The sequence below is a fragment of the Taudactylus pleione genome, unplaced genomic scaffold (genome assembly GCF_031769625.1).
Source record: "Taudactylus pleione unplaced genomic scaffold, aTauple2 ptg000726l, whole genome shotgun sequence".
NCBI lineage: Eukaryota > Metazoa > Chordata > Amphibia > Anura > Myobatrachidae > Taudactylus > Taudactylus pleione.
In genome coordinates, this window is record NW_028285128.1 from 9,309,813 (window position 1) to 9,335,574 (window position 25,762).

The window sequence follows — 25,762 nt, forward strand, 5'->3', positions numbered from 1 at the left end:
GACCACTGCATTAAATGATGCTAATGTGGAAAAGTTATTATGCTGATGTGTAAGCTCGCCACTATCAACACAAGCTACATACCCAGAGCAGATAAAACTTAGTAAAGAGGAATAGGTATGTTAGAGTAATACTCAATACTTTGTTGATGCACCTTTGGCAGCAATTACAGCCTCAAGTCTTTTTGAATATGATGCCACAAGCTTGGCACACCTATCTTTGGGCAGTTTCGCTCATTCCTCTTTGCAGCACCTCTCAAGCTCCATCAGGTTAGATGGGAAGCGTCAGTGCTCAGCCATTTTCAGATCTCTCCAGAGATGTTCAATTGGATTCAAGTCTGGGCTCTGGCTGGGCTACTCAAGGACATTCACAGAGTGGTCCTGAAGCCACTCCTGTGATATATTTGCTGTGTGCTTAGGGTCGTTGTCCTTCTGAAAGATGACCAGTCGCCCCAGTCTGAGGTCAAGAGTGCTCATGAGCTGGTTTTCATGCAGGATGTCTCTGTACATTGCTGCATTCATCTTTCCCTCTATCCTGACTAGTCGCCCAGTTCCTATTGCTGAAAAACATCCCCACAGCATGATGCTGCCACCACCAAGCTTCACTGTAGGGATGGTATTGGCCTGGTGATGAGCGGTGCCTGGTTTCCTCCATACATAATGCCTGGCATTCACACCAAACAGTTCAATCTTCGTCTCATCAGCCCAGAGAATTTTGTTTCTCATGGTCTGAGTCCTTTAGGTGTATTTTGGCAAACTCCAGGCGGGCTGCCATATGCTTTTTACTAAGGAGTGGCTTCCGTCTGGCCATTCTACCATACAGGTATAAGGAGGGGCTCTAGACTGCACACCCTAATAGTAATGAAAGGTGCCATCATGCTGAGATTTCAAAGTGACATATACAAAAAAACAGAGTTGCAGATGCACTATGCGATCATTACTGTATACATTTAAATTTATAATATAGAATTTCAGAGGTAGTTTGCATATCAATGGCCACTGATACGGGCCTGCCCACCAGTGTCAAGGTCACCTCATTGAGCGGGTCCCTAACACTCTGGGGTTCACATCTGGGACGCAGGGCACCCCAAAAGTCAGCTCAGCCAAAGACCTCCCCAGGGCATCACACGAAAAAAAGGGTGACAGTGAAGTGTTAAGGTATCAGGTGTGTAAAGTAATTAACAAGTGTTATAATAATGATAAGGGTAGAATGTGTGTGAAAAAATACATAAATATTAAACAAACATGAAAGTGATATACAAAGTGACTATATGTATTAAATGGTGATGCCGTGGAGAGGTCCAGCCAAAACAGCTCAGGGGGCCCCACACCCAAACGCTCATCCCAAATAAACTAACAATATAAATAGGACTTACTTGTAATTATGCCTGTTGCCTTGTGCAGTCAAATGCTAGGTCCCTGCTTAAAAACATATGAGGGGGTGGGGGAGGGGTGCAAATGTAGACTGGAGCAATCTCAAGCTTCAGATGTGTGTATAAATACACAATATGGGGTATAAGGAGGGGCTCTAGACTGCACACCCTAATAGTAATGAAAGGTGCCATCATGCTGAGCTGACTTTTGGGGTGCCCTGCGTCCCAGATGTGAAACCCAGAGTGTTAGGGACCTGCTCAATGAGGTGACCTTGACGCTGGTGGGCAGGCCCGTATCAGTGGCCATTGATATGCAAACTACCTCTGAAATTCTATATTATAAATTTAAATGTATACAGTAATGATCGCATAGTGCATCTGCAACTCTGTTTTTTTGTACATTCTACCATACAGGCCTGATTGGTAGATTGCTGCAGAGATGGTTGTCCTTCTGGAAGGTTCTCCTCTCTCCACAGAGGAATGCTGTAGCTCTGACAGAGTGACCATCGGGTTCTTGGTCACCTCCCTGACTAGGGCCATTCTCCCACAATCGCTCAGTTTAGACAGCCGGCCAACTCTAGGAAGAGTCCTGGTGGTTCCGAACTTCTTCCATTTACGGATGATGGAGGCCACTGTGCTCATTGGGACCTTCAAAGCAGCAGATATTTTTCTGTACCCTTCCCCAGATTTGTGCCTCAAGACAATCCTGTCTCAGAGGTCTAGAGACAATTCCTCGGTCTTCATGCTTGGTTTGTGCTCTGACATGCACTGTCAAGTGTGGGACCGTATATAGACAGTTGTATGCCTTTTAAAATCATGTCCAATCAACTGATTTTACCACAGGTGGACTCCAATTAAGCTGTAGGAACATCTCAAGGATGATCAGTGGAAACAGGATGCACTTGAGCTCAATTTTGTGCTTCATGGCAAAGACTGTGAATACTTATGTACATGTGATTTCTTTGTTTTTTTTTTTGTATTAAATTTGCAAAAATCTAAAAAAAAACTTTTTACTCATTGTCATTGTGGGGTATTGTGTAGAAATTTGAGAACAAAAATGAATTTATTCCATCTTGGAATAAGGCTATAACATAACAAAATGTGGAAAAAGTGAAGTGCTGTGAATACTTTCCGGAAGCACTGTGTGTGTGTGTGTGTGTGTGTGTGGTATATATATATATATATATAGTGTGTAGCATATTTTATATATATATATATATATATATATATATATATCAGACCGGATCTATTTATATAGCATGTTTACAATATATGTATTCAGTTGTATCTCTGATAACCTGCTGTACACTATGTGGTTGGGCTATTTTAGACCGTTTCACTCATGGTTGCTGGGTGTGTTTTAACATATTGGGGGGGGGGGTTCTAATTGTTCACATGTGTATATATGGTGTTTGGTGACTCCATTAATGTATCTTGAAAAAAGTCCCAGGGAGGACTGAAACGTCGATCCGGTCTGATGACTACATTGTGGATAAAAGTTCCCCTGTTTGCTATACAAGTCTGGTGAGTGCACCTTATCTGAATATGTTTTTTGAGCCGCTGTGCTCCTACCAGGTGACACCCCAGCATTGGATTATATGAGACGTGAGTGTGGTTTTATTGGAATATACTGTGTGTATGTGTGTGTGTATATATGTGTGTGTGTATATATATATATATATATATATATATATATATTTTATGTATATATATATTAGGGGTGAGCGGGTTCGGATTTCTGAAATCCGAACCCCCCCGATCCGAGTCGGATCCGAGTCAGGCTCGACTTTTCCCGCCTGACTCGGATCTGAAATCGAGGCAAAACGTCATCATTTCGCCTTACGGGTCTCGCGGGTTTTGGATCCTATATAAGGTACCCGCGTCGGCGCCATTTTCTCACTCGGCTGTGGACAGTGAGGGAGGGTGGGAGTTAGGGCTGGCTGGGCTGTGTAGTGTAGTGTAGTGTAGTGCAGAGTAGTGTTGTGCTGCGCTGTGCTACTGTTGTCCACTACTTCAAAGTCCATAGGGGCTGGCTGTGCTGTGCTGCTGTTGTTAATAGGGGCTGTGTCCACTACTTCAAAGTCCATAGGGGCTGGCTGGACTGTGTTGTGCAGTCAGTTCTCCATAGGGGCTGTGTCCACTCCAAAGTCCTGTGCAGTGTCCCAGTCCTAAAGGGGTGCTGTAGTGTTGTCCAGGGGGTGCTCTGTCCATCAGGGGTGCTCCCCCCAAGTGCTAAAAAAATAATATTTTTTCTGTGTTTGTGAACTGTGTGCGCAGTAGCCACACGTGCATCAACAAAGTAGTGCCAAGCGTGTGCCTGTGTCATAAGTAAAGGGCCGGCTGGCTTGACCGTTAAAGGGTGCTGTAACCCCCAAAGTACACTCCAGTCCAAACCAAATAAAAAAATATTTTCTGTGTTTGTGAATTGTGTGCGCAGTAGCTGCACGTGCATCAACAAAGTAGTGCCAAGCGTGCGCCTGTGTCATAAGTAAAGGGCCGTCTGGCTTGACCGTTAAAGGGTGCTGTAACCCCCAAAGTACACTCCAAACCAAATAACAAAATATTTTTTCTGTGTTTGTGAATTGTGTGCGCAGTAGCCGCACGTGCATCAACAAAGTAGTGCCAAGCGTGCGCCTGTGTCATAAGTAAAGGGCCGGCTGGCTTGACCGTTAAAGGGTGCTGTAACCCCCAAAGTACACTCCAAACCAAATAAAAAAATATTTTCTGTGTTTGTGAATTGTGTGCGCAGTAGCCGCACGTGCATCAACAAAGGAGCAGCGCCAAGCGTGCACCTGTGTCCCATAAGTAAAGAGTCGGCTGGCTCATTTCTTAAAGGGTGGTGTAACCCACAAAGTGCACTACTCTCCAGCAAAAATAAAAAAATATTTTCTGTGTTTGTGTGCGCTTTAGCCACACGTATATATCAATATAACATAAATGGAGGACCAAACTTTCTCTGATAAAAATAAAATAGGGAAAGATCAAGAATCACTTCCTCCTAGTGCTGTTGCTGTTGCTGGGAGTTGTTCATCATCCCAGAGAGGAAGTAGGAACACCACCACTTTTACTAAACAATTGACCCTCCAACAGTCCCTAGCGATGAGGATGAAGTACGACAGCAGTCATCCTGAAGCAAAACGTATAACTGAGGCCTTGACTGCTATGTTGGTGTTAGACATGGGTCCGGTATCCGCCATTAGTGCAGTGGGATTTAGACAATTGATGGAGGTAGTGTGTCCCCGGTTCCAAATCCCGTCTAGATTCCACCTGCATCCTCAAAGCAGCAGCGACAAGCGTGCGTCTGTCTGTTAAAGGGTGGTGTAACCCTCAAAGTGTGCTCCACAAACAATAAAAATATTCTTCTTTTTTTTCTGTCTTTATGAAATGTGTGGGCTGTAGCCGCACCCGCATCCTTAAAGCAGCAGCGACAAGCGTGCGTCTGTCTGTTAAAGGGTGGTGTAACCCTCAAAATGCACTCCACAAACGATTAAAAAATTCTTCTTTTTTTTCTGTCTTTGTGAAATGTGTGGGCTGTAGCCGCACCTGCATCCTTAAAGCAGCAGCGACAAGCGTGCGCCTGTCTGTTAAAGGGTGGTGTAACCCTCAAAGTGCGCTCCACAAACAATTAAAAACTTCTTATTTTTTTTTCTGTCTTTGTGAAATGTGTGGGCTGTAGCCGCACCTGCATCCTTAAAGCAGCAGCGACAAGCATGCGTCTCTCTGTTAAAGGGTGGTGTAACCCTCAAAGTGCGCTCCACAAACAATAAAAAAATTCTTCTTTTTTTTTCTGTCTTTGTGAAATGTGTGGGCTGTAGCCGCACCTGCATCCTTAAAGCAGCAGCGACAAGCGTGCATCTGTCTGTTAAAGGGTGGTGTAACCCTCAAAGTGCGCTCCACAAACAATAAAAAAATTCTTATTTTTTTTTCTGTCTTTGTGAAATGTGTGGGCTGTAGCCGCACCTGCATCTTTAAAGCAGCAGCGACAAACGTGCGTCTGTCTGTTAAAGGGTGGTGACACCCTCAAAGTGCGCTCCACAAACAATAAAAATATTCTTCTTTTTTTTCTGTCTTTGTGAAATGTGTGGGCTGTAGCCGCACTTGCATCCTCAAAGCAGCAGCGACAAGCGTGCGTCTGTCTGTTAAAGGGTGGTGACACCCTCAAAGTGTGCTCCACAAACAATAAAAATATTCTTCTTTTTTTTCTGTCTTTATGAAATGTGTGGGCTGTAGCCGCACCTGCATCCTTAAAGCAGCAGCGACTAGCGTGCGCCTGTCTGTTAAAGGGTGGTGTAACCCTCAAAGTGCGCTCCACAAACAATTAAAAACTTCTTATTTTTTTTTCTGCCTTTGTGAAATGTGTGGGCTGTAGCCGCACCTGCATCCTTAAAGCAGCAGCGACAAGCATGCGTCTGTCTGTTAAAGGGTGGTGTAACCCTCAAAGTGCGCTCCACAAACAATAAAAAAATTCTTCTTTTTTTTTCTGTCTTTGTGAAATGTGTGGGCTGTAGCCGCACCTGCATCCTTAAAGCAGCAGCGACAAGCGTGCATCTGTCTGTTAAAGGGTGGTGTAACCCTCAAAGTGCGCTCCACAAACAATAAAAAAATTCTTATTTTTTTTTCTGTCTTTGTGAAATGTGTGGGCTGTAGCCGCACCTGCATCCTTAAAGCAGCAACGACAAGCGTGCGTCTGTCTGTTAAAGGGTGGTGACACCCTCAAAGTGCGCTCCACAAACAATAAAAATATTCTTCTTTTTTTTTCTGTCTTTGTGAAATGTGTGGGCTGTAGCCGCACTTGCATCCTCAAAGCAGCAGCGACAAGCGTGCGTCTGTCTGTTAAAGGGTGGTGACACCCTCAAAGTGTGCTCCACAAACAATAAAAATATTCTTTTTTTTCTGTCTTTATGAAATGTGTGGGCTGTAGCCGCACCTGCATCCTCAAAGCAGCAGCGACAAGCGTGCATCTGTCTGTTAAAGGGTGGTGTAACCCTCAAAGTGCGCTCCACAAACAATAAAAAAATTCTTATTTTTTTTTCTGTCTTTGTGAAATGTGTGGGCTGTAGCCGCACCTGCATCCTTAAAGCAGCAGCGACAAGCGTGCGTCTGTCTGTTAAAGGGTGGTGACACCCTCAAAGTGCGCTCCACAAACAATAAAAATATTCTTCTTTTTTTTTCTGTCTTTGTGAAATGTGTGGGCTGTAGCCGCACCTGCATCCTCAAAGCAGCAGCGACAAGCGTGCGTCTGTCTGTTAAAGGGTGGTGACACCCTCAAAGTGTGCTCCACAAACAATAAAAATATTCTTCTTTTTTTTTTGTCTTTATGAAATGTGTGGGCTGTAGCCGCACCTGCATCCTCAAAGCAGCAGCGACAAGCGTGCGCCTGTCTGTTAAAGGGTGGTGTAACCCTCAAAGTGCGCTCCACAAACAATTAAAACTTCTTATTTTTTTTTCTGTCTTTGTGAAATGTGTGGGCTGTAGCCGCACCTGCATCCTTAAAGCAGCAGCGACAAGCGTGCATCTGTCTGTTAAAGGATTACATCGGTGACAGCATCCAAGTAGGCATGTCAGACAGTCCGTACCTGTACTGGCAGGAAAAAGAAGCAATTTGGAAGTCCCTGTACAAACTGGCTCTATTTTACCTGAGTTGCCCCCCCTCCAGTGTGTACTCCGAAAGAGTGTTTAGTGCAGCCGGGAACCTTGTCAGCAAAAGGCGTAGGAGGTTGCTTCCACAAAATGTGGAGAAGATGATGTTCATAAAATGAATTATCAACTCTTCCAGGGAGACCAGCCTCCAGAACGTACAGAGGGACTTGTGGTTGTGGATTCCAGCGGGGACGAATTAATACTCTGTGAGGATGAGGATGTACACAATACTGAAGAGGGTGAGGAATCGGAGGATGAGGACGACCTCTTGCCTCCGTAGAGCCAGTTTGTGCAGGGACAGATTAATTGCCAGCTTGTTTTGTGGGGGCCCAAACGAACCAATCATTTCAGCCACAGTCGTGTGGCAGACCCTGGCGCTGAAATGTTTGGTTTGTTAAAGTGTGCATGTCCTGTTTATACAACATAAGGGTGGGTGGGAGGACAATTCCATCTTGCACCTCTTTTTTTTCTTTGAATTATGTACTGTTTGGGGCCTAGTTTTTCAAACTGCCATCCTGTCTGCCACTGCAGTGTCACTCCTAGATGGACCACGTGTTTGTGCCGCCCACTCGCATCTCTTAGCATAGTCATCCAGCTACCTCGGTGCAACCTTTTGGATATAAAAACACTATTGTGAGGTGTGAGGTGTTCAGAATAGACTGGAAATGAGTGGAAATATATTGAGGTTAATAATAGCATAGGAGCAGAAAAACACACAAATTCTGTGATTTTAGCTGTTTTTATGCTTTTTTAAAAAAAAATACAGATCCAAAACACAAAACCCAGAACCCAAAACACGGAAGGGTGGTTTTGACAAAACCAATCCAGATCCAAAACACGAAGAAAGATCCAGATCCAAAACCAAAACACAAAACACGAAAAGTGGCCGGTGCACACCCCTAATATATATATATATATATATATATATATATATATATATACACAAAAAGAGCAGCACTCACAGGCTGAGAATAAACAAAATCAATCCAGTGCTTTACTGCATCTTTTGAGGTGTGTGTGTGTATATATATATATATAAGAAAAATCACTTTACTGATATGAAAAACGCAAAACACATATATGAAAGCAGTGTTTGAAAGAACATAAACACATGCATACAGTAAATGCAATATCAAAATGGCATAGTAATAATTGGGTCTGCCAGGGGAACCCCCAACACGGAATAGATGCTAGCAAGCAAAACATGATAATCCAATGTATCAGAGACAGTAAAGTGATTTTTCTTTTATTATAATCTATTCATTTGTATATATCTCATCCTGTCATTCAGAAGCACATTTAGAATATTGATTATATCCATTAGTTCCTAATTAGACTTTCCGCATTTTAAGCATGGTGAACTATAGCTGAGCACATATATTCCTTTTCTTCTAACTAATAAATAAATGTATATATAAATGCAATGGTATCTCTCCATATGCGTAGGGGGTGCAGCAGTACATCACTGCTATTCCTTCAGCACAAGATTTCTAAAACCAAAAAAATTAAAACTAGCAAACATAATTAAAAATATGACACAATTTAAAAAGTAACTGTGATTTTTGCACTGTTTTGACTGGCGCTGGTTTTATTAATGTTCTTGTTTAGAGACAAAGTTATGCAGTTGTATGAACTCGAAAATAAAATAAAGATCCTCAACGCACTTCTATTATTTTGCTTATCTTCAAAATAATAAGTGACAAGGAAATAGTATAAATGTGCTTATGTAATTACACAAATATCTCTTCTCTCTGTGTGACAGGTAATTGCCATCGTAATGGACTATTTTACTGACCGGGAGGTATTCGGAGATGTGCTGAACGCAGCGTACAAACGGAGGGTCCCCGTCTACATGATTCTGGGAGAGAGTGGCGTCAAGCATTTCCTGGAGATGTGCGAATTGATGCAGCTATCCGAACATATGCTCCGGGTAACGTCGGGTGGGAAATCCCAGAATAGAGATAGAATTGTGTCTATTGTGGTAATTCCCTGTGGCTGCGTAGGGGCATGCTCTGATTGTGGTGAGGTTCATTAAATAAAATAGATGAAATATATTATACAAACACAACAAATAATTCTTAGAGGGTTATTAACTAATAAAATGAGCAACACCATTCTTAGGGGGTATTAACTAATAAAGTTCAAATTCATAGCTACTAATTTCTGAGGAACTTCTGCAAGTTAGACAGTGAAAAGAAATGTCTTAAGTCGGGTACACACTATAAGATATATTGCAGAATATATCGTTCCGACGTGGATTGGAACAATGTGTCGCGCAGATCATATAGTGTGTACGGTCTATTGCGTGTACACGCTGGCCGTACATTGCATTGTCCAATCTGCTGTGCTGCATAGCAGATGGGGCGAAGCAATGAAAGTCGGCATGCTGCTCCATGCAACGTCCAATGATATATCGTGTGGACGTACAATGGATGGTATAGTGTTTACAGCACGCGTGACCTATCGCTCCATCGTCTCGTGCCATCGGCTGTGTACACATCGCATAGTGTGTACCCAGCTCCACGGTGTCCTGTTTTCCAATAGATTTTTTTGTTAATAGATAACTTGCAGTGTCTTAATTCATTGTACTGTGAAATATTTTATATCATGAAACTTATAGTGATAAACATTAAAATGCAGAGATCACCGTTAGTATTATTATTATTAATATTATTATCATTATTATCTCTATTTATAAGACACCACAAATACTGTATCTGCACTGACCTATCTTGCACAGAACAGTCATGTTTTCCTGTAGTTTAAGAGGTCTGGCCTAATGGTTTGTAGGCATAATCACTAAAAATGGATGGGATTTGGGGCCCATCTGCAATGTATTGCCCCAATTCCCCATTCTGTCGGGGAATCGGGGAAATCCACATGTTGGAAATCTTCATTTCACCAATCCCGGCCAACAAAAAAGGGATCGGGATGGGCGAGTCGGAAACTTTCAACATGCTGTTTTTCCCCAATCTGCTGTCGGTTCGCCAATCATCGATGTCAGCGGATCGGTGGCTTTGATTGCCGATCGGCATATCGGATCAGCATTGGGGAATCGCGATGCTGATGTCTGGCCTGCATTTGACCAGGCATACTTGGCATGCCTGGGGGGATTGTGTGCCTTGCATTGATGAATCGGGGTGGGAACTACTTTGTTACAATTTTTTACCTTATTTTGGGTGTTCTTAGTACAAATATGAAAGCATCCAATAAATGAAAACATTGATATTGTGATAAGAACTGTAAACATCTTATTTTCTCTTCTGTATATAGAACTTACGGGTCAGGTATGTTACAGGAGTAGGATTCTACCTGCCCCCTGGGAAGATCAGTGGCTCAATCTCACACAAGTATCTAATGGTGGACGGAGATAAGGTGGCCTTTGGTTCATTCAGGTAGTTTTCTATACATTTAATTTTTCCTATGTAATGTGTCCAGTCTCTTGGATCTTTTAAAATGGAAATCATAAAGAAAAGGGAAATACAGAGGGATGTAAATGACGCATCAATATTAAAGTGATGTTGTACTGTTGTTTTCTGTATAAGCAAGTTTGTTATGTGTCATTAACATAAACTAAATTCCAGCCTACTATATTTTTTTTCAGTGAAAACACACAGTATAATGTTTATTGTAGGGGTGAGCGGGTTCGGATTTCTGAAATCCGAACCCCCCCGAGCCCCCCCGATCCGAGGCCGATCCGAGTCAGGCTCGACTTTTCCCGCCTGACTCGGATCTGAAATCGAGGCAAAACGTCATCATCCCGCCTTCCGGGTCTCGCGGGTTTTGGATCCTATATAAGGTACCCGCGTCGGCGCCATTTTCTCACTCGGCTGTGGACAGTGAAGAGGGAGGGTGGGAGTTAGGGCTGGCTGGGCTGTGTAGTGTAGTGTAGTGTAGTGCAGAGTAGTGTTGTGCTGTGCTGTGCTGCGCTGTGCTGCTGTTGTCCACTACTTCAAAGTCCATAGGGGCTGGCTGTGTTGTGCTGTGCTGCTGTTGTTAATAGGGGCTGTGTCCACTACTTCAAAGTCCATAGGGGCTGGCTGGACTGTGTTGTGCAGTCAGTTCTCCATAGGGGCTGTGTCCACTCCAAAGTCCTGTGCAGTGTCCCAGTCCTAAAGGGGTGCTGTAGTGTTGTCCAGGGGGTGCTCTGTCCATCAGGGGTGCTCCCCCCAAGTGCTAAAAAAATAATATTTTTTGTGTGTTTGTGAATTGTGTGCGCAGTAGCCGCACGTGCATCAACAAAGTAGTGCCAAGCGTGCGCCTGTGTCATAAGTAAAGGGCCGGCTGGCTTGACCGTTAAAGGGTGCTGTAACCCCCAAAGTACACTCCAGTCCAAACCAAAAAAAAAAATATTTTCTGTGTTTGTGAATTGTGTGCGCAGTAGCCGCACGTGCATCAACAAAGTAGTGCCAAGCGTGCGCCTGTGTCATAATAAAGGGCCGGCTGGCTTGACCGTTAAAGGGTGCTGTAACCCCCAAAGTACACTCCAATCCAAACCAAAAAAATATATATTTTTTGTGTTTGTGAATTGTGTGCGCAGTAGCCGCACGTGCATCAACAAAGTAGTGCCAAGCGTGCGCCTGTGTCATAAGTAAAGGGCCGGCTGGCTTGACCGATAAAGGGTGCTGTAACCCCCAAAGTACACTCCAGTCCAAACCAAAAAAAAAATTATTTTCTGTGTTTGTGAATTGTGTGCGCAGTAGCCGCACGTGCATCAACAAAGTAGTGCCAAGCGTGCGCCTGTGTCATAATAAAGGGCCGGCTGGCTTGACCGTTAAAGGGTGCTGTAACCCCCAAAGTACACTCCAAACCAAAAAAATATATATTTTCTGTGTTTGTGAATTGTGTGCGCAGTAGCGCACGTGCATCAACAAAGTAGTGGCAAGCGTGCGCCTGTGTCATAAGTAAAGGGCCGGCTGGCTTGACCGATAAAGGGTGCTGTAACCCCCAAAGTACACTCCAGTCCAAACCAAAAAAATATATATTTTCTGTGTTTGTGAATTGTGTGCGCAGTAGCCGCACGTGCATCAACAAAGTAGTGCCAAGCGTGCGCCTGTGTCATAAGTAAAGGGCCGGCTGGCTTGACCGTTAAAGGGTGCTGTAACCCCCAAAGTACACTCCAGTCCAAACCTAAAAAAAATATATTTTCTGTGTTTGTGAATTGTGTGCGCAGTAGCCGCACGTGCATCAACAAAGTAGTGCCAAGCGTGCGCCTGTGTCATAAGTAAAGGGCCGGCTGGCTTGACCATTAAAGGGTGCTGTAACCCCCAAAGTACACTCCAAACCAAAAAAATTATTTTCTGTGTTTGTGAATTGTGTGCGCAGTAGCCGCACGTGCATCAACAAAGTAGTGCCAAGCGTGCGCCTGTGTCATAAGTAAAGGGCCGGCTGGCTTGACCGTTAAAGGGTGCTGTAACCCCCAAAGTACACTCCAAACCAAAAAAATTATTTTCTGTGTTTGTGAATTGTGTGCGCAGTAGCCGCACGTGCATCAACAAAGTAGTGCCAAGCGTGCGCCTGTGTCATAAGTAAAGGGCCGGCTGGCTTGACCGTTAAAGGGTGCTGTAACCCCCAAAGTACACTCCAGTCCAAACCAAAAAAAAAAATATTTTCTGTGTTTGTGAATTGTGTGCGCAGTAGCCGCACGTGCATCAACAAAGGAGCAGCGCCAAGCGTGCGCCTGTGTCCCATAAGTAAAGAGCCGTCTGGCTCATTTCTTAAAGGCTGGTGTAACCCACAAAGTGCACTACTCTCCAGCAAAAATAAAACAATATTTTCTGTGTTTAGCCACACGTATATATAAAATCGATATAACATAAATGGAGGACCAAACTTTCTCCGAGTGCTGAAGCTGCTGCCACTAGTCATGACATAGACGATAACATGCCATCAACGTCGTCTGCCAAGGCCGATGCCCAATGTCATAATAGAGGGCACATACAATCCCAAATGACAAAGTTCAGGAAAATGACCTTGAAAGAAACATTTAAATCAGCTGAAGAGAAACGCAAACTTGCCAATATGCCATTTACAACACGGAGTGGCAAGGAACGGCTAAGGTCGATCCCTAGTATGTTCATGACTATGGTTCAGCTTCACATGACGATGGAAGCCCTCCTCCCACTAAAAAAATCAAAAGAGTTAAGCTGGCAAAAGCACAGCGAAGAACTGTGCTTTCTAAGAAGATATCACAAATCCCCAAGGAGAGTCCAAGTGTGGTGGTGGTTGCGATGCCTGACCTTCCCAGCACTGGACGGGAAGAGGTGGCTCTTTCCACCATTTGCACGCCCCCTGCAAGTGCTGAAAGGAGCACCCACAGTCCACTTGCTGATATGCAAATTTAAGATGTCACTGTTGAAGTACAACAGGATGAGGATACTGGTGTAGCTGGAGCTGAGGAGGAAGTTGGCGAGGAGGATTCTGATGGTGATGTGGTTTGTTTAAATCAGGCTCCGGGGGAGACAGTTGTTGTCCGTGGGATGAAAAAGCCCATCACGGTCATGCCTGGGCAGAAGACCAAACATTCCACCTCTTTGGTCTGGCAATATTTCTATCCAAATCCGGACAACAACTGTCTTGCCATATGTACCTTATGTAAAGGTGGAATAAGTAGGGGTAGGGACGTTAACCACCTAGGAACATCCTCCCTTATACGGCACCTGCAACGCGTTCATAATAAGTTACTGTCAAGTTCAGAAACTTTGGCTAAGACCGTAAGCAGTCCAGGGACACCTAAATCCCGTTGTCCTGTTGTATCCAAGCGCCTGCAAACCACACCGTCAACTTCCTGCTCGTCAATTTCCTCCTTAGTCAGGATCGGAAGTAGTCCTGCAGGCCATGTCACTGGCATGACTGACTCTCCTATCGGGGATTCCTCCGTAGGATCCTGCATTGCTACGCCTCCTGCTGCCGCTGCTGCTGTTGCTGCTGCTGGGAGTCGTTCATCATCCCAGAGAGGAAGTAGGAACACCACTACTTTTACTAAACAATTGACCCTCCAACAGTCCTTAGCGAGGAGGATGAAGTACGACAGTAGTCATCCTGAAGCAAAACGTATAACTGAGGCCTTGACTGCTATTTTGGTGTTAGACGTGCGTCCGGTATCCGCCATTAGTGCAGTGGGATTTAGACAATTGATGGAGGTAGTGTGTCCCCGGTTCCAAATCCCGTCTAGATTCCACTTCACTAGGCAGGCGATACTGAGACTGTACAGAAACGTCAGAAAAAGTGTCCTCAGTGTCCTGAAAAATGCCGTTGTACCCAATGTCCACTTAACCACGGACATGTGGACAAGTGGAACAGGGCAGACTAAGGACTATATGACTGTGACAGCCCACTGGGTAGATGTATCACCTTACACAGCAACAGCAGCAGCGTCACCAGTCGCAGCATCTCAGAAACGCCAGCTCGTTCCAAGGCAGGCTACGCTGTGTATCACCGGTTTCAGTAAGAGGCACACCGCCGACAACCTCTTAGAGAAACTGAGGGAAATCATCGCCCAGTGGCTTACCCCACTTAGACTCTCCTGGGGATTTGTGATATCTGACAACGCCACCAATATTGTGCGGGCATTACATCTGGGCAAATTCCAGCACGTCCCATGTTTTGCTCACACAATAAACTTGGTGGTGCAGAATTTTCTGAAAAGCGACAGGGGCGTGCAGGAGACGCTTTGGGTGGCCCGAAAAATTTCTGGCCACTTTCGCCATTCAGCGCCTGCGTGCCGAAGACTGGAGCGCCAGCAAACACTCTTGAACCTGCCCCGCCATCACCTGAAGCAAGAGGTTGTGACGCGGTGGAACTCAACCCTCTATATGCTTCAGAGGATGGAGGAGCAGCAAAAGGCCATTCAAGCCTATACATCCACCTATGACATAGGAAAAGGAGGGGGTATGCACCTGACTCAAGCGCAGTGGAGAATGATTTCCGTGTTGTGCAAGGTTCTCCAGCCCTTCGAACTTGCCACACGTGAAGTCAGTTCAGACACTGCCAGCTTGAGTCAGGTCATTCCCCTCATCAGGCTTTTGCAGAAGCAGCTGGAGAAAGTGAAGGAGGAGCTAAGACGGAGCGATTCCGCTCGGCATGTGGGACTTGTGGATGAAGCCCTTAATTCGCTTTGCCAGGATTCCAGGGTGGTCAATCTGTTGAAATCAGACCACTACATTTTGGCCACCGTGCTCGATCCTAGGTTTAAAGCCTATGTGGTGTCTCTCTTTCCGGCCGACACAAGCCTGCAGAGGTGCAAAGACCTGCTGGTGAACACACTGTCAGCTGAAGCGGAACGTGACACGTCAACAGCTCCTTCTTCATTTTCTCCTGCAACTGGGGCTGCCAGGAAAAAACTTAGGTATCCTAAGCAACCCGCTGGCGGTGATGCAGGGCAGGCAGGACCAAGTTTGGACATCTGGTCCGGACTGAAGGACCTGGCAACAATTTCTGACATGTCTACTGTCACTGCATATGATACTGTCACCATTGACAGAATGGTGGAGGATTACATCGGTGACAGCATCCAAGTAGGCATGTCAGACAGTCCATACCTGTACTGGCAGGAAAAAGAGGCAATTTGGAGGCCCCTGTACAAACTGGCTCTATTTTACCTGAGTTGCCCCCCTCCAGTGTGTACTCCGAAAGAGTGTTTAGTGCAGCCGGGAACCTTATCAGCGAAAGGCGTAGTAGGTTGCTTCCACAGAATGTGGAGAAGATGATGTTCATCAAAATGAATTATCAGCTCTTCCAGGGAGACCAGCCTCCAGAACGTACAGAGGGACCTGTGGTTGTGGATTCAAGTGGGGACGAGTTAATACTTTGTGAGGATGAGGATGTATACACTGAAGAGGGTGAGGAATCGGTGGATGAGGAGGATGAGGATGACATCTTGCCTCCGTAGAGCCAGTTTGTGCAGGGACAGATTAATTGCCAGCTTGTTTTGTGGGGGCCCAAACGAACCAATCATTTCAGCCACAGTTGTGTGGCAGACCCTGGCGCTGAAATGATTGGTTTGTTAAAGTGTGCATGTCCTGTTTATACAACATAAGGGTGGGTGGGAGGGCCCAAGGACAATTCCATCTTGCACCTCTTTTTTTTCTTTGCATTATGTACAGTTTGGTGCCTAGTTTTTCAAACTGCCATCCTGTCTGCCACTGCAGTATCACGCCTAGATGGGTCACGTGTTTGTGCCGCCCACTCGTGTCGCTTAGCATAGTCATCCAGCTACCTCGGTGCAACCTTTTGGACATAAAAACACTATTGTGAGGTGTGAGGTGTTCAGAATAGACTGGAAATGAGTGGAAATTAAGGTTATTGAGGTTAATAATAGCATAGGGGCAGAAAAACCTACAAATTCTGTGATTTTAGCTGTTTTTATGCTTTTTTTAAAAAAAATACAGATCCAAAACACAAAACCCAGAACCCAAAACACGGAAGGGTGGTTTTGGCAAAACCAAACCAGATCCAAAACACGAAGAAAGATCCAGATCCAAAACCAAAACACGAAAAGTGGCCGGTGCACACCCCTAGTTTATTGTAATGAGTTAAATAGCCAATGCAGTGATCAGAGAAATAAAACTTTGGTATTTATACACTGGGTCAGTTTTGCAAAACAAAAAAGTTTATTCTTGTCAAAGGAGTCTTGTTTTATTCATTAGGATCAGGGGTATATCTAGGGTCAGGGGCGCCGAGAGGGGGGGGGAGCAGATACAGATTACCCGGGCTCGGGCTTCCTGAGGGGCCCGGTGGGGGCCCGGGTCCGGCGCCACTCCCCCCCCCTCACAGCAACCCAGCACAAAGCGTGTGCTGAGCTGCAGTTGGAGACTGCTCGTGGCTGCTGAGCAGCAGCCACAGCAGTCTCCTATGCCTGTGCGGGGGAGCGATCACACTGATCGCACCCCCCCTGGCTTTGCGCCGGGCTGAGGGGGCTCTGGGGCGCCCCCCTTCCCAGCGCGCAGCACCGCTCCACGGCGCTGCAAATCTTTTTTTTGTGTCTCGGCAAGGGGGCGTGGCCATGCCTCCCACGATTAGGCCACACCTCCTATTACCGGGGCCTGCCACGGCTCTTGGCGGGCCTGTCTAGGGTTCTGAGCACCCCTGGCAAAGTAATGGACTGGCGCCCCCCTCCCTCCATATTTTCTGAATAATTACATTCTGTCTCCTCAGCCACCCCCTTCTTTCTTCCTAGCCATTCCCCTTCTGTGTCACCAGCCATCCCCCTTCCCCGTGGCCCACACAGATACTTACCATCTCTTCTGGGCCTGGCTGTGGCTGCGGCAGAGAAGCTCCCCAGTGAGTGCAAAAACACTGCGCATGTGACGTCATGACATCACGGGCTCCTTGTGTCAAAAAAGAAAAAAAGTTTATTAATTGCTTGTACCAGACAGCCGCCAGCAAGTGCCTGCAGCTACCCGGCCCTAAACATCTGCCCTGGGTAGGAGCCTGGGGCGTACCCAGGAGCCGGGACTCAAGTCCTGGCAGTCCCGGTCTGATTCTACCCCTTGGCCATGGGTGGCACCGCCGGACGTCGCCCCCCCCCTCGGCCGGCGCCCCTGGCGAGTGCCATCCTGGCCAATGGGTATGTACACCCCTGCACGGAACCTTCAAGATTTGAAGACTGTTTGTGTGGAAAAATGGGCCAAAATCACACCTGAGCAATGCATGCGACTAGTTTCTCCATACAGGAGGCGTCTTGAAGCTGTCATTACCAACAAAGGCTTTTTTATGAAGTATTAAATACATTTGAGGTAGCGTGTTCAATCATTTTTCCCTGTGTCATTTCACATTAGTACACATAACTTAATTTATGGACATCTAGGGTTTGATTTCTTTGCATGTGTGGATTGCATAGGTTGTTGCTGACATTTGGTGAAAATGTCATTACAATAGCCCCATTACAGATATATTTACTAAGAAAAATGTTGATGTGTTCAATACTTATTTTTACCCGCTGTATAATGAGCATTGCACAAAAAAACATGAGAAGCGGTATTGTGCAGTTGCCCCACATTCAGAGTAAATACAGATACTGAGCATTGCATAAAGGATATAAGAGGTGTTGTTCAACTTATACAGTTGTCCCACATACAGAATAATAAAAAATACTGAGCACTGCATAAATTATATGGAAAGTGGTGCTGTGCAGTTGTCCCACATACAGAGTAATTACAGATACTGTCAGATTATATATGTGCAGTGCTACATGTGTACACACAGTGGGTCTCATTCAGACCCGCTTGCGAGCGCTGTACGCTCGCAAGCGGGTCGATGTTACCCAAATGCGCATGCGCACGACGGAGGCTGCTCCGTCGTGCGCATGTGCGAGACCCGGCGAGCGACGGGGAAGCCGTCGCTCGGGGTCTCGTACCAAAGGGGGCGTGCTGTCGATGGTGATTGACAGCACGCCCCCTTTGGTGGGCGTAATGGGGGCGTGGCTGCCCAGACGGAGGCGTTCCCATGGGAACGCCTACCGTCTGGGTCCGGCCCCACTGACATCACTAGTGATGTCAGTGGGAGTGTTTTTGGCTCTGATAGAGCCAAAAGCACTCCGGGCTTGCGGCAGACAAGACCCTACCGCAAGGGTCTCGTCGCAAGCCCGATGGTCTTGACCATCGCGACCATCTTTTTGGCCGCTCGCATAAGCTGTGGGTGGACACCCACAGCTATGCGAGCGGCCAGGGGGCCGCTCCAATATTAGGTAGGAGGGCCCTGATTCAGAGCGAGCGCTCTGGTCAGAGCGTCCGGCTCTGAATCAGGCCCAGAATAAGAAGTGTTATTGAGGATGTATGCAGCAGCAGCAGGGATGAGGTAACATCTTCTATACATATTACATGGATGCTCAGGCCCTGTATTCAGCCAATGCCTGCATAAATGTCACAGTCCCTGGGAAATATTTCCTGTCTCTGTGGATATATACAGTATGATCATTGCACTCCCCCCTCCCCTCCGTGTCCTCCTCACACTGTGGCCACATACAGCAAGAGAGAGAGAGACTCCCATCTGAGGGCCCGCACACGCTATAAATCCTCGGGCAGCAGCCGCCACACGCCATACTCGGCAGTGTCATGGGTGGGAGGGTCTGTCCTACAGTGAGTAGCAGGGCGCCGGGCTTTGTGTGAGTCCGGGCAGTATCTCTCCGCGGTAGCGGCTGTGAGGACGGAGATGCTGCTGCTGACGCTGGGTAGGAGCCAGGGGCGTACCCAGGAGCCGGTACTCCAGTCCTGGCAGTCCTGGTCTGATTCTACCCCTTGGCCATGGGTGGCAACGCCGGACGACGCCCCCCCTCGGCCGGCGCCCCTGGCGAGTGCCATCCTGGCCAATGGGTAAATACACCCCTGATTAGGATAAATCATTATTTAGCTACTGTACTATTTTCTGACCACACAAATGCTACACATTGGTACACACTAGGGGCCTATTCAATTAGAAGCGAAAACGCCATTAGCAAAAACGTCCGTTTTCAGAAAAAAAACAGTGGAATTTTCACAAAAACAGGCGAAAACGGCAATAGGCGATAAAAAACTGGAGAGAAGTTTTCTCCATCCCAGACCAGGCGAAAAAAAAATGCAAAATCCCTATTTTTGGCTAAAAATGTGGGGATTTTCTTCAGAACCCTTTGAACACCCCCTAATGATAAATTACTGGCATTTTTTTTTGTAAGTTGCGTACTTTGGCAAAAAACGACTGCGAAAATTTGGGGCGAAAAAAAAAAAAATTAGTTGAAAATGGTTTAAATGTATTGTGTATGATTTTTCGATCAGCCGGATGGATGCGTCAAGTGTTTTAAACATCACACGCAGTCGCAGCAGGCAGTTTTTTAACTGTTTTTAAAATTGTGTTTTTACGACACAAAAATATACTTGCACCCATTTTAACGTAACCCCAATTTACGTGGAACAGTAATTTCCTGGAAAAAAAATAGCTTTCTATCTTTTTTCAATGTTTTTTTTCGCCCAAAATTGGCGTGGTCGGTTTTTGCCAAAGTAAGCAACTTACAATTTTTTTCTCCAGTAATTTATCATTAGGGGGTGTTCAAAGGGTTCTGAAATAAATCCCCAAATTTTTTGCCAAAAATAGGGATTTCACATTTTTTTTCGTCTGTTCTGGGATGGAGAAAACTTTTCTCCAGTTTTTTTTTTCGTCTGATTTTTTTTCCCAAAAATTTTGCTGTTTTTTTTTGGGGGCGAAAACTGGCGTTTTCACCAATGGCGAAAATTTTTTTCATTTTCGCTAATTGAATGGGAGGTTTATCAAACCTTCTAAAGAGGACAATTAGAGGTTCTGCCCATAGCAACCAATCAGATTCTAAGCATCATTTATCTAGAATATTCTATAAAACAATTGCTAGAATCTGGTTGCTATGGGCAACATCCAGGGGCATTTCTAGAGAGGATGGGTCCCGTGTGCAGTCTCCAACACGGGCCCCCTCCTCTCCGCCTGGTGGCCAGCAGCGCACTGAGCTGTGCGCGTCCAGCGCCGGAGTTATAGACTGGGCACTAGAGTGTGCCCAGAGTTTATAGTGTATGCACAGGGCACCAGGAAAATGGCTGCAGCGGCCATTTTCCCTGTACTGCGCATGTGCAAACAACGGGAAATTGCCTGCCGCGGCCATTTTCCAGTCGTTTTACAGCGCCGGACCCCCGCGCCGACGTAATATTAATAGTAATATTATGGGTGCAGGGTGTGCGGTGTGGTGCCCCCGTGGACCCAGGGGCCCGTGTTTCCCGCACACCCTGCACCCATTATAGATACGCCCCTGGCAACAGCTCAATGTGTCCTCTTTAGAAGGTTTGACAAATCTCCCCGTATTAGTTACTAAGGTTGAAAAAGGAGACAACTACTGTACATCATATTACAACTTTCATAATCTAGTTGTGTTGATCAAGCTGAAGACAAAACCAAAACCTCATTTTATCTCTTGTCAAATTAGCTTCAAATGAGAGGAAATAATTTGTTCCTGTCCCCAAAAATAGCAATACATTTTGAAATTCTTAATAAATAGAAAGTCTCCATCTTAGCTTCTAATTAATCTCATTTTTCTAGCACAGTCTTTGAAAACACAGTTAGAAGCTGATTGGTTGCTTTGGGCAGTTTCTACACCTCTCAAAGGTTTGATACATCTCCTCCAGTGTCAGAAACACTTTGGTATGGAAACCCTTACAAACTGGTGAATGTAGCAAGATATCTTTATGTAAATACTGGATCATATGTGTTTTAGGTTTCATGTTATATTTTTATACAACATCCACATGATATGCGGTTTTCTTACTTCATAAAACAAAGACATACCCAGCTGTTTTGTAGGTGTGTATTCCTACAAGTTATATGTTACCTGTCACAGGACTGCAGGTCAGAGTTCTCCTATCTCTAATCTGCTGTAAAAAGGTCATCAGCTATTTCCAGTGTGACTAGGAAGCTGTGATTACACAGCATTAGCCTGGAACCAGTCCGTATGGTTCCTGGCCATGTGACCACTGGGAAAGCCTATCCCAATGATAATGCTAAAAAGTTATATAAAGGTTCTGTAGCTAGCCCTCGCTTCCTGCTCTCAGAGCCATTATGCCCATGAGGAAAGGTCCTGGCTACAGTGTCATTGCTTTTAAGAAAATAATAAAATAAAATTAAAAAAACCCTAAACTAAATTGTTTATTTTGCCCTAAATCTCCCTAGTGTCAGATAGTCATTTTTAACAGGAGGCCTGATTCACTGTGATCGCTATGCCTTCGCAGCAGTACATAGTGATGCCCACTTTACCTTACACACATCCGTAATGTTTAGCTAACTGCAAAACTATCGGCAACATAGAGTACAATCGGAGCCTCACGCACACTGACCTTACTCAGAAATTGCTAACCTCATCGCAATCTGGCATCGCAGTGGATAATTTATGCACGCCCCTGCGTTTGACGAAACCCCCCCCCGTCACCACCCACAAATGACACACCCTGTGAATCACTCTGTGATGGGTCTGCGTAGTCACCTCGTTTACAGTCGCACACTGAGATGTATGCACAGAACGCATCAATCAGCCGATTGCATGTGTAATCGCAGTTACGATCTGTAGTTAATCAGGCCCACAGTTCATTGCTTCTGTGTAACAAGGGTAGTGTGTCCACCATTCACTCCAGTATGCACAATGGAGGGATTTCAGCACTATAAATTATAGCAATTTTTTAAAAAGTGTTAGGGCTGATTCAGTGCTGCTCGCAATTCAGCTGCAATTACACTCACATAGAATGCACAGAACTATGGGCCTGCTTCAGTGTTGTAGGCAGGACTGGACTGCCCATCTGGAACTTCTGGCAAATGCCAGAAGGGCCAATGGCCAGATGGGCCAGTCCGGTGTTAAACCCTGGATGAGCAGCTCCGCCTCCTGGCGCTCTGCTCGGCCGGGATACTGAAAGACGGGGGCGTGCGGCAAGGCCAGGCCCCTGTGACTCGCGGCATGCCCCTGTGAGGCATAACCACGCCCCTCTTGTGGTTAGGCTACACCCCTTTTGCTGATCAGAAGCCCCAGTCCGTCCCTGGTTGTAGGGTATTGCACAGCGCAGGGAAGCAGCTGTGCAATACCATACAACTGAAATGCATACACTGTAGAATATGGGGGGAAGGTGGGCACTGTAGAATATGGGGGCAAGGTGAGCATACACACTGTATAATATGGGGGTAAGGTGGGCATACACACTGCAGACCCTCCAACATGGCCCCTTCCACCAGGTACAAAGTTGTCTGCTCCTGGACTTCCTACATAATTTATGATTGCAGCCACCTGTTAAAAACTTTTCTCTTAATTTAGTCAGTTCAACACAGGTGACTGCAATCATAAATTAAGTGGGAAGTCCAGGAGCAGAGTATTGTGTACCTGGTGGTAGGGGTAAAGGTCCCTATACATCAGCAATTGATTGCGGCAATCGTGCAATTTGCAATCGATTGTGTATAAAAAAAATTCCCTTTTTCAATCGATTGTGGCAATTCTGCAATCTGCAGTCGATTGAAAAAGGGAAAGATTTTTATACACAATCAATTGCTGATGTATGGGGGCCTTAATGTTGGAGGGTCTGCACACTGTAGAATACGGGGTGAAAAAACATTGGTATACATATTATAACTTTGGGGGGAAAAGGTGGGTATACACAGTATAGAATATGGGGGGAAGGTGGGCATACATCGTATAATATGGGGGAAGGTGGTCATACACTATAAAATATGGGGGAAGGTGGGCTTACACTGTAGAATATGGGGGTAAGGTGAACATACACAGTAGAATATGGGTGGGAGAACGTGGGTATACTGTACATGTTATAATATATGGAGGGAGAAGGTGGACATACACATTGTAGAATATGGGGTGGGAGAACGTGGGTATACTGTACATGTTATAATATATGGAGGGAGAAGGTGGACATACACATTGTAGAATATGGGGTGGGAGAACGTGGGTATACATGTTATAATATATGGAGGGAGAAGGTGGACATACACATTGTAGAATATGGGGTAGGAGAACGTGGGTATACATGTTATAATATATGGAGGTAGAAGGTGGACATACACATTGTAGAATATAGGGTGGGAGAACATGGATATACATATAACCTTTATAGAATATGGGGGAAGGTGGGCATACACTGTAGAATATGGGGGGAAGGTGGGAATATACTGTAGAATATGGTGGGAATATACTGTAGAATATGGGGTGGGGGTAGGTGGGTATACATATTATTATAACATATGGGTGGAGAAGGTGGACATACACATTGCAGAATATGAGGTGGGGAAGTTGGGCACCCATCAATATTTCAAGGTAGGTTTCCTGGCATATGACTAAATTGACCTTGTGTTTATGTCCTTGTGGTAGAAAAAGTAGACTGTGTGTAGCACTGCAGACTGTGAAAAATGGACTCTCTCTTTGAAATGTACCTCCAGATTGTAATGCTCTTACCTGATTATAACACTATGCTTTTCATTTAAACCTAATCCCCCCCCCCATTTTAAGTGACTCGGATCTGCCAAAGTTTTAATCTGGCCCTGGGTGGGGTCCAGCCATGAATAGGGAAGGGGGGTTAGTCCCAGACACTCTGATTCAGTATAGGGGTAAGAGAAGCTAGTGCTGAGGTCTGATTGGAAGAGCTCAGCACATACTCCTCTGACACCTAGCTGACAGTGGTGCTCATGGGACTTCAGCCCCAGGCCTTCATTTGCAAACAGGTCCCTCCCTTACTGGACAGTCACAGAGCCCCCCGCTGCTGCATATTGCCGGTTAGAAGCATGACCAGCTGGGGGGCCAAGACCATTAGCTTGCCTAGGGCCACATAAGGTCTTAATCCGCCTCTGCATCCAGTCACGCCAATTGAGCCGTAAGTGGAGATGTGAAAGACTCTGAATCATCCATATATGCGCAGTCCCACCTACAGAGCGTGCGCTGTGCTAAAAAACACAAGATCCAAAATCTGCACCAGTCCTTCAGTGTGTAAGGCATTCGTCTACCTACACCCATAGAGGGCCTCATTCAGTACGGATCATAATTGCAATCGCAACTGCGAATTCACATGGAACGCAGCTGCTAAATACGCTAATGCTTGTCAAAGCTCAGCCGGTATAAAGACGCCCAATACTGCTTTCTCACATCAGTCCACTGTCGCTCTTCAGCATAAACATCAGTACCATCGATGCACTTGGACCTCTCACACAGCATTTACAGCAAGTCTGACCTTCCGCAGAAACTGCAAGACACGTCGTGTGCAGAGGGCTCTCAAACTGCGTATGCAATCTCAGTGGCTAATTTATGCACGCCCATGAAGCGGCGTTCAAACGGACAGGCACGCCTGCGTTTTTCTGACCTCTCACCCGTCACCACCCCCAAACGCTGACAGCCTGACACTCACTTAATGCGATTGCAAGCACAATGGCAGACAATCGCTCAACTGCATACGTAATTGCTATTGAGTATGCTGCTGAATACGGACCCTAATGTGTTACAGACATCTCTGATGGATTGTTACTACTTTTTTTTAGCAAGATAGTATTTAGGGTGTTTTCAGTGTTAGAGAGTAGATGTTACATAGTGAAGGATTATAAATTGTTAGGTAGCCTATTCATTTTTAGGTTATATCTACAAAATGTGTTTAGTGCTAGGATGCATTATTTTGTGTTTAAGGTGTATTAGTAAATGGCTATTAGGATGTTAGATAGATCTGAGGGATACATTGTTATGAATTCTACGCTAGCTTAATGTTAGGATGTTCTCCGGCTATGATGGTTTGCCCCTGGAGTGACGTCATCGGGATCCTTGCAAGACCATGCCCCTTTACTTTAGCCCACTCCCCTGTTTTAGGCGCGGACACGCCTTTGGCGTGCAAAGACACTGGGACAGTCAGAGCTCGCACTGTGTGACGCCTCTGAGTAATATAACATAAATTGTGCTTTGTGACATGCCACATTATCTTGCCCAAAATTGTCCATACTTGCCGACATTCAGCTCCCTCCTTCCGGGGGGGTGGCCGCCGGGAGGCTTGTCTGCCTTTCCGGGGGGCCGGGAGTGGCACCCGATATTCGGGAGGCTCCCAGCCAAATCGGGAGGGTAGGCAAGCCTGAAATTGTCCTCAGAAGATGGGTAGACTGTGGCCACAAACAGTTCCACTTGGTCAGTACTGAGTTAGGATGTAAAATGTTAATGATGTTCAGTTGGTATTTAGAGGCCGAATCCCTTGTTATCTAGTATTCTAGATGGAGTCATTTTGGGGTGTTCCCAATGTTCTGCATAC

General features: G+C 45.7%; 1 protein-coding gene across 1 annotated transcript in view; it reads left to right on the forward strand.

The window, feature by feature from the left end:
• The window catches only part of SACK1F (scaffolding CK1 anchoring protein F), a 79,833-nt gene that overhangs the window by 35,734 nt on the left and 18,337 nt on the right, over nucleotides 1–25,762 (forward strand). Inside the window, exons 2-3 of the mRNA XM_088456883.1 lie at nucleotides 8,773–8,940; nucleotides 10,284–10,405. Coding sequence (XP_088313009.1) covers nucleotides 8,773–8,940; nucleotides 10,284–10,405 — 290 coding nt within the window. The remainder of the gene's footprint in view (nucleotides 1–8,772; nucleotides 8,941–10,283; nucleotides 10,406–25,762) is intronic.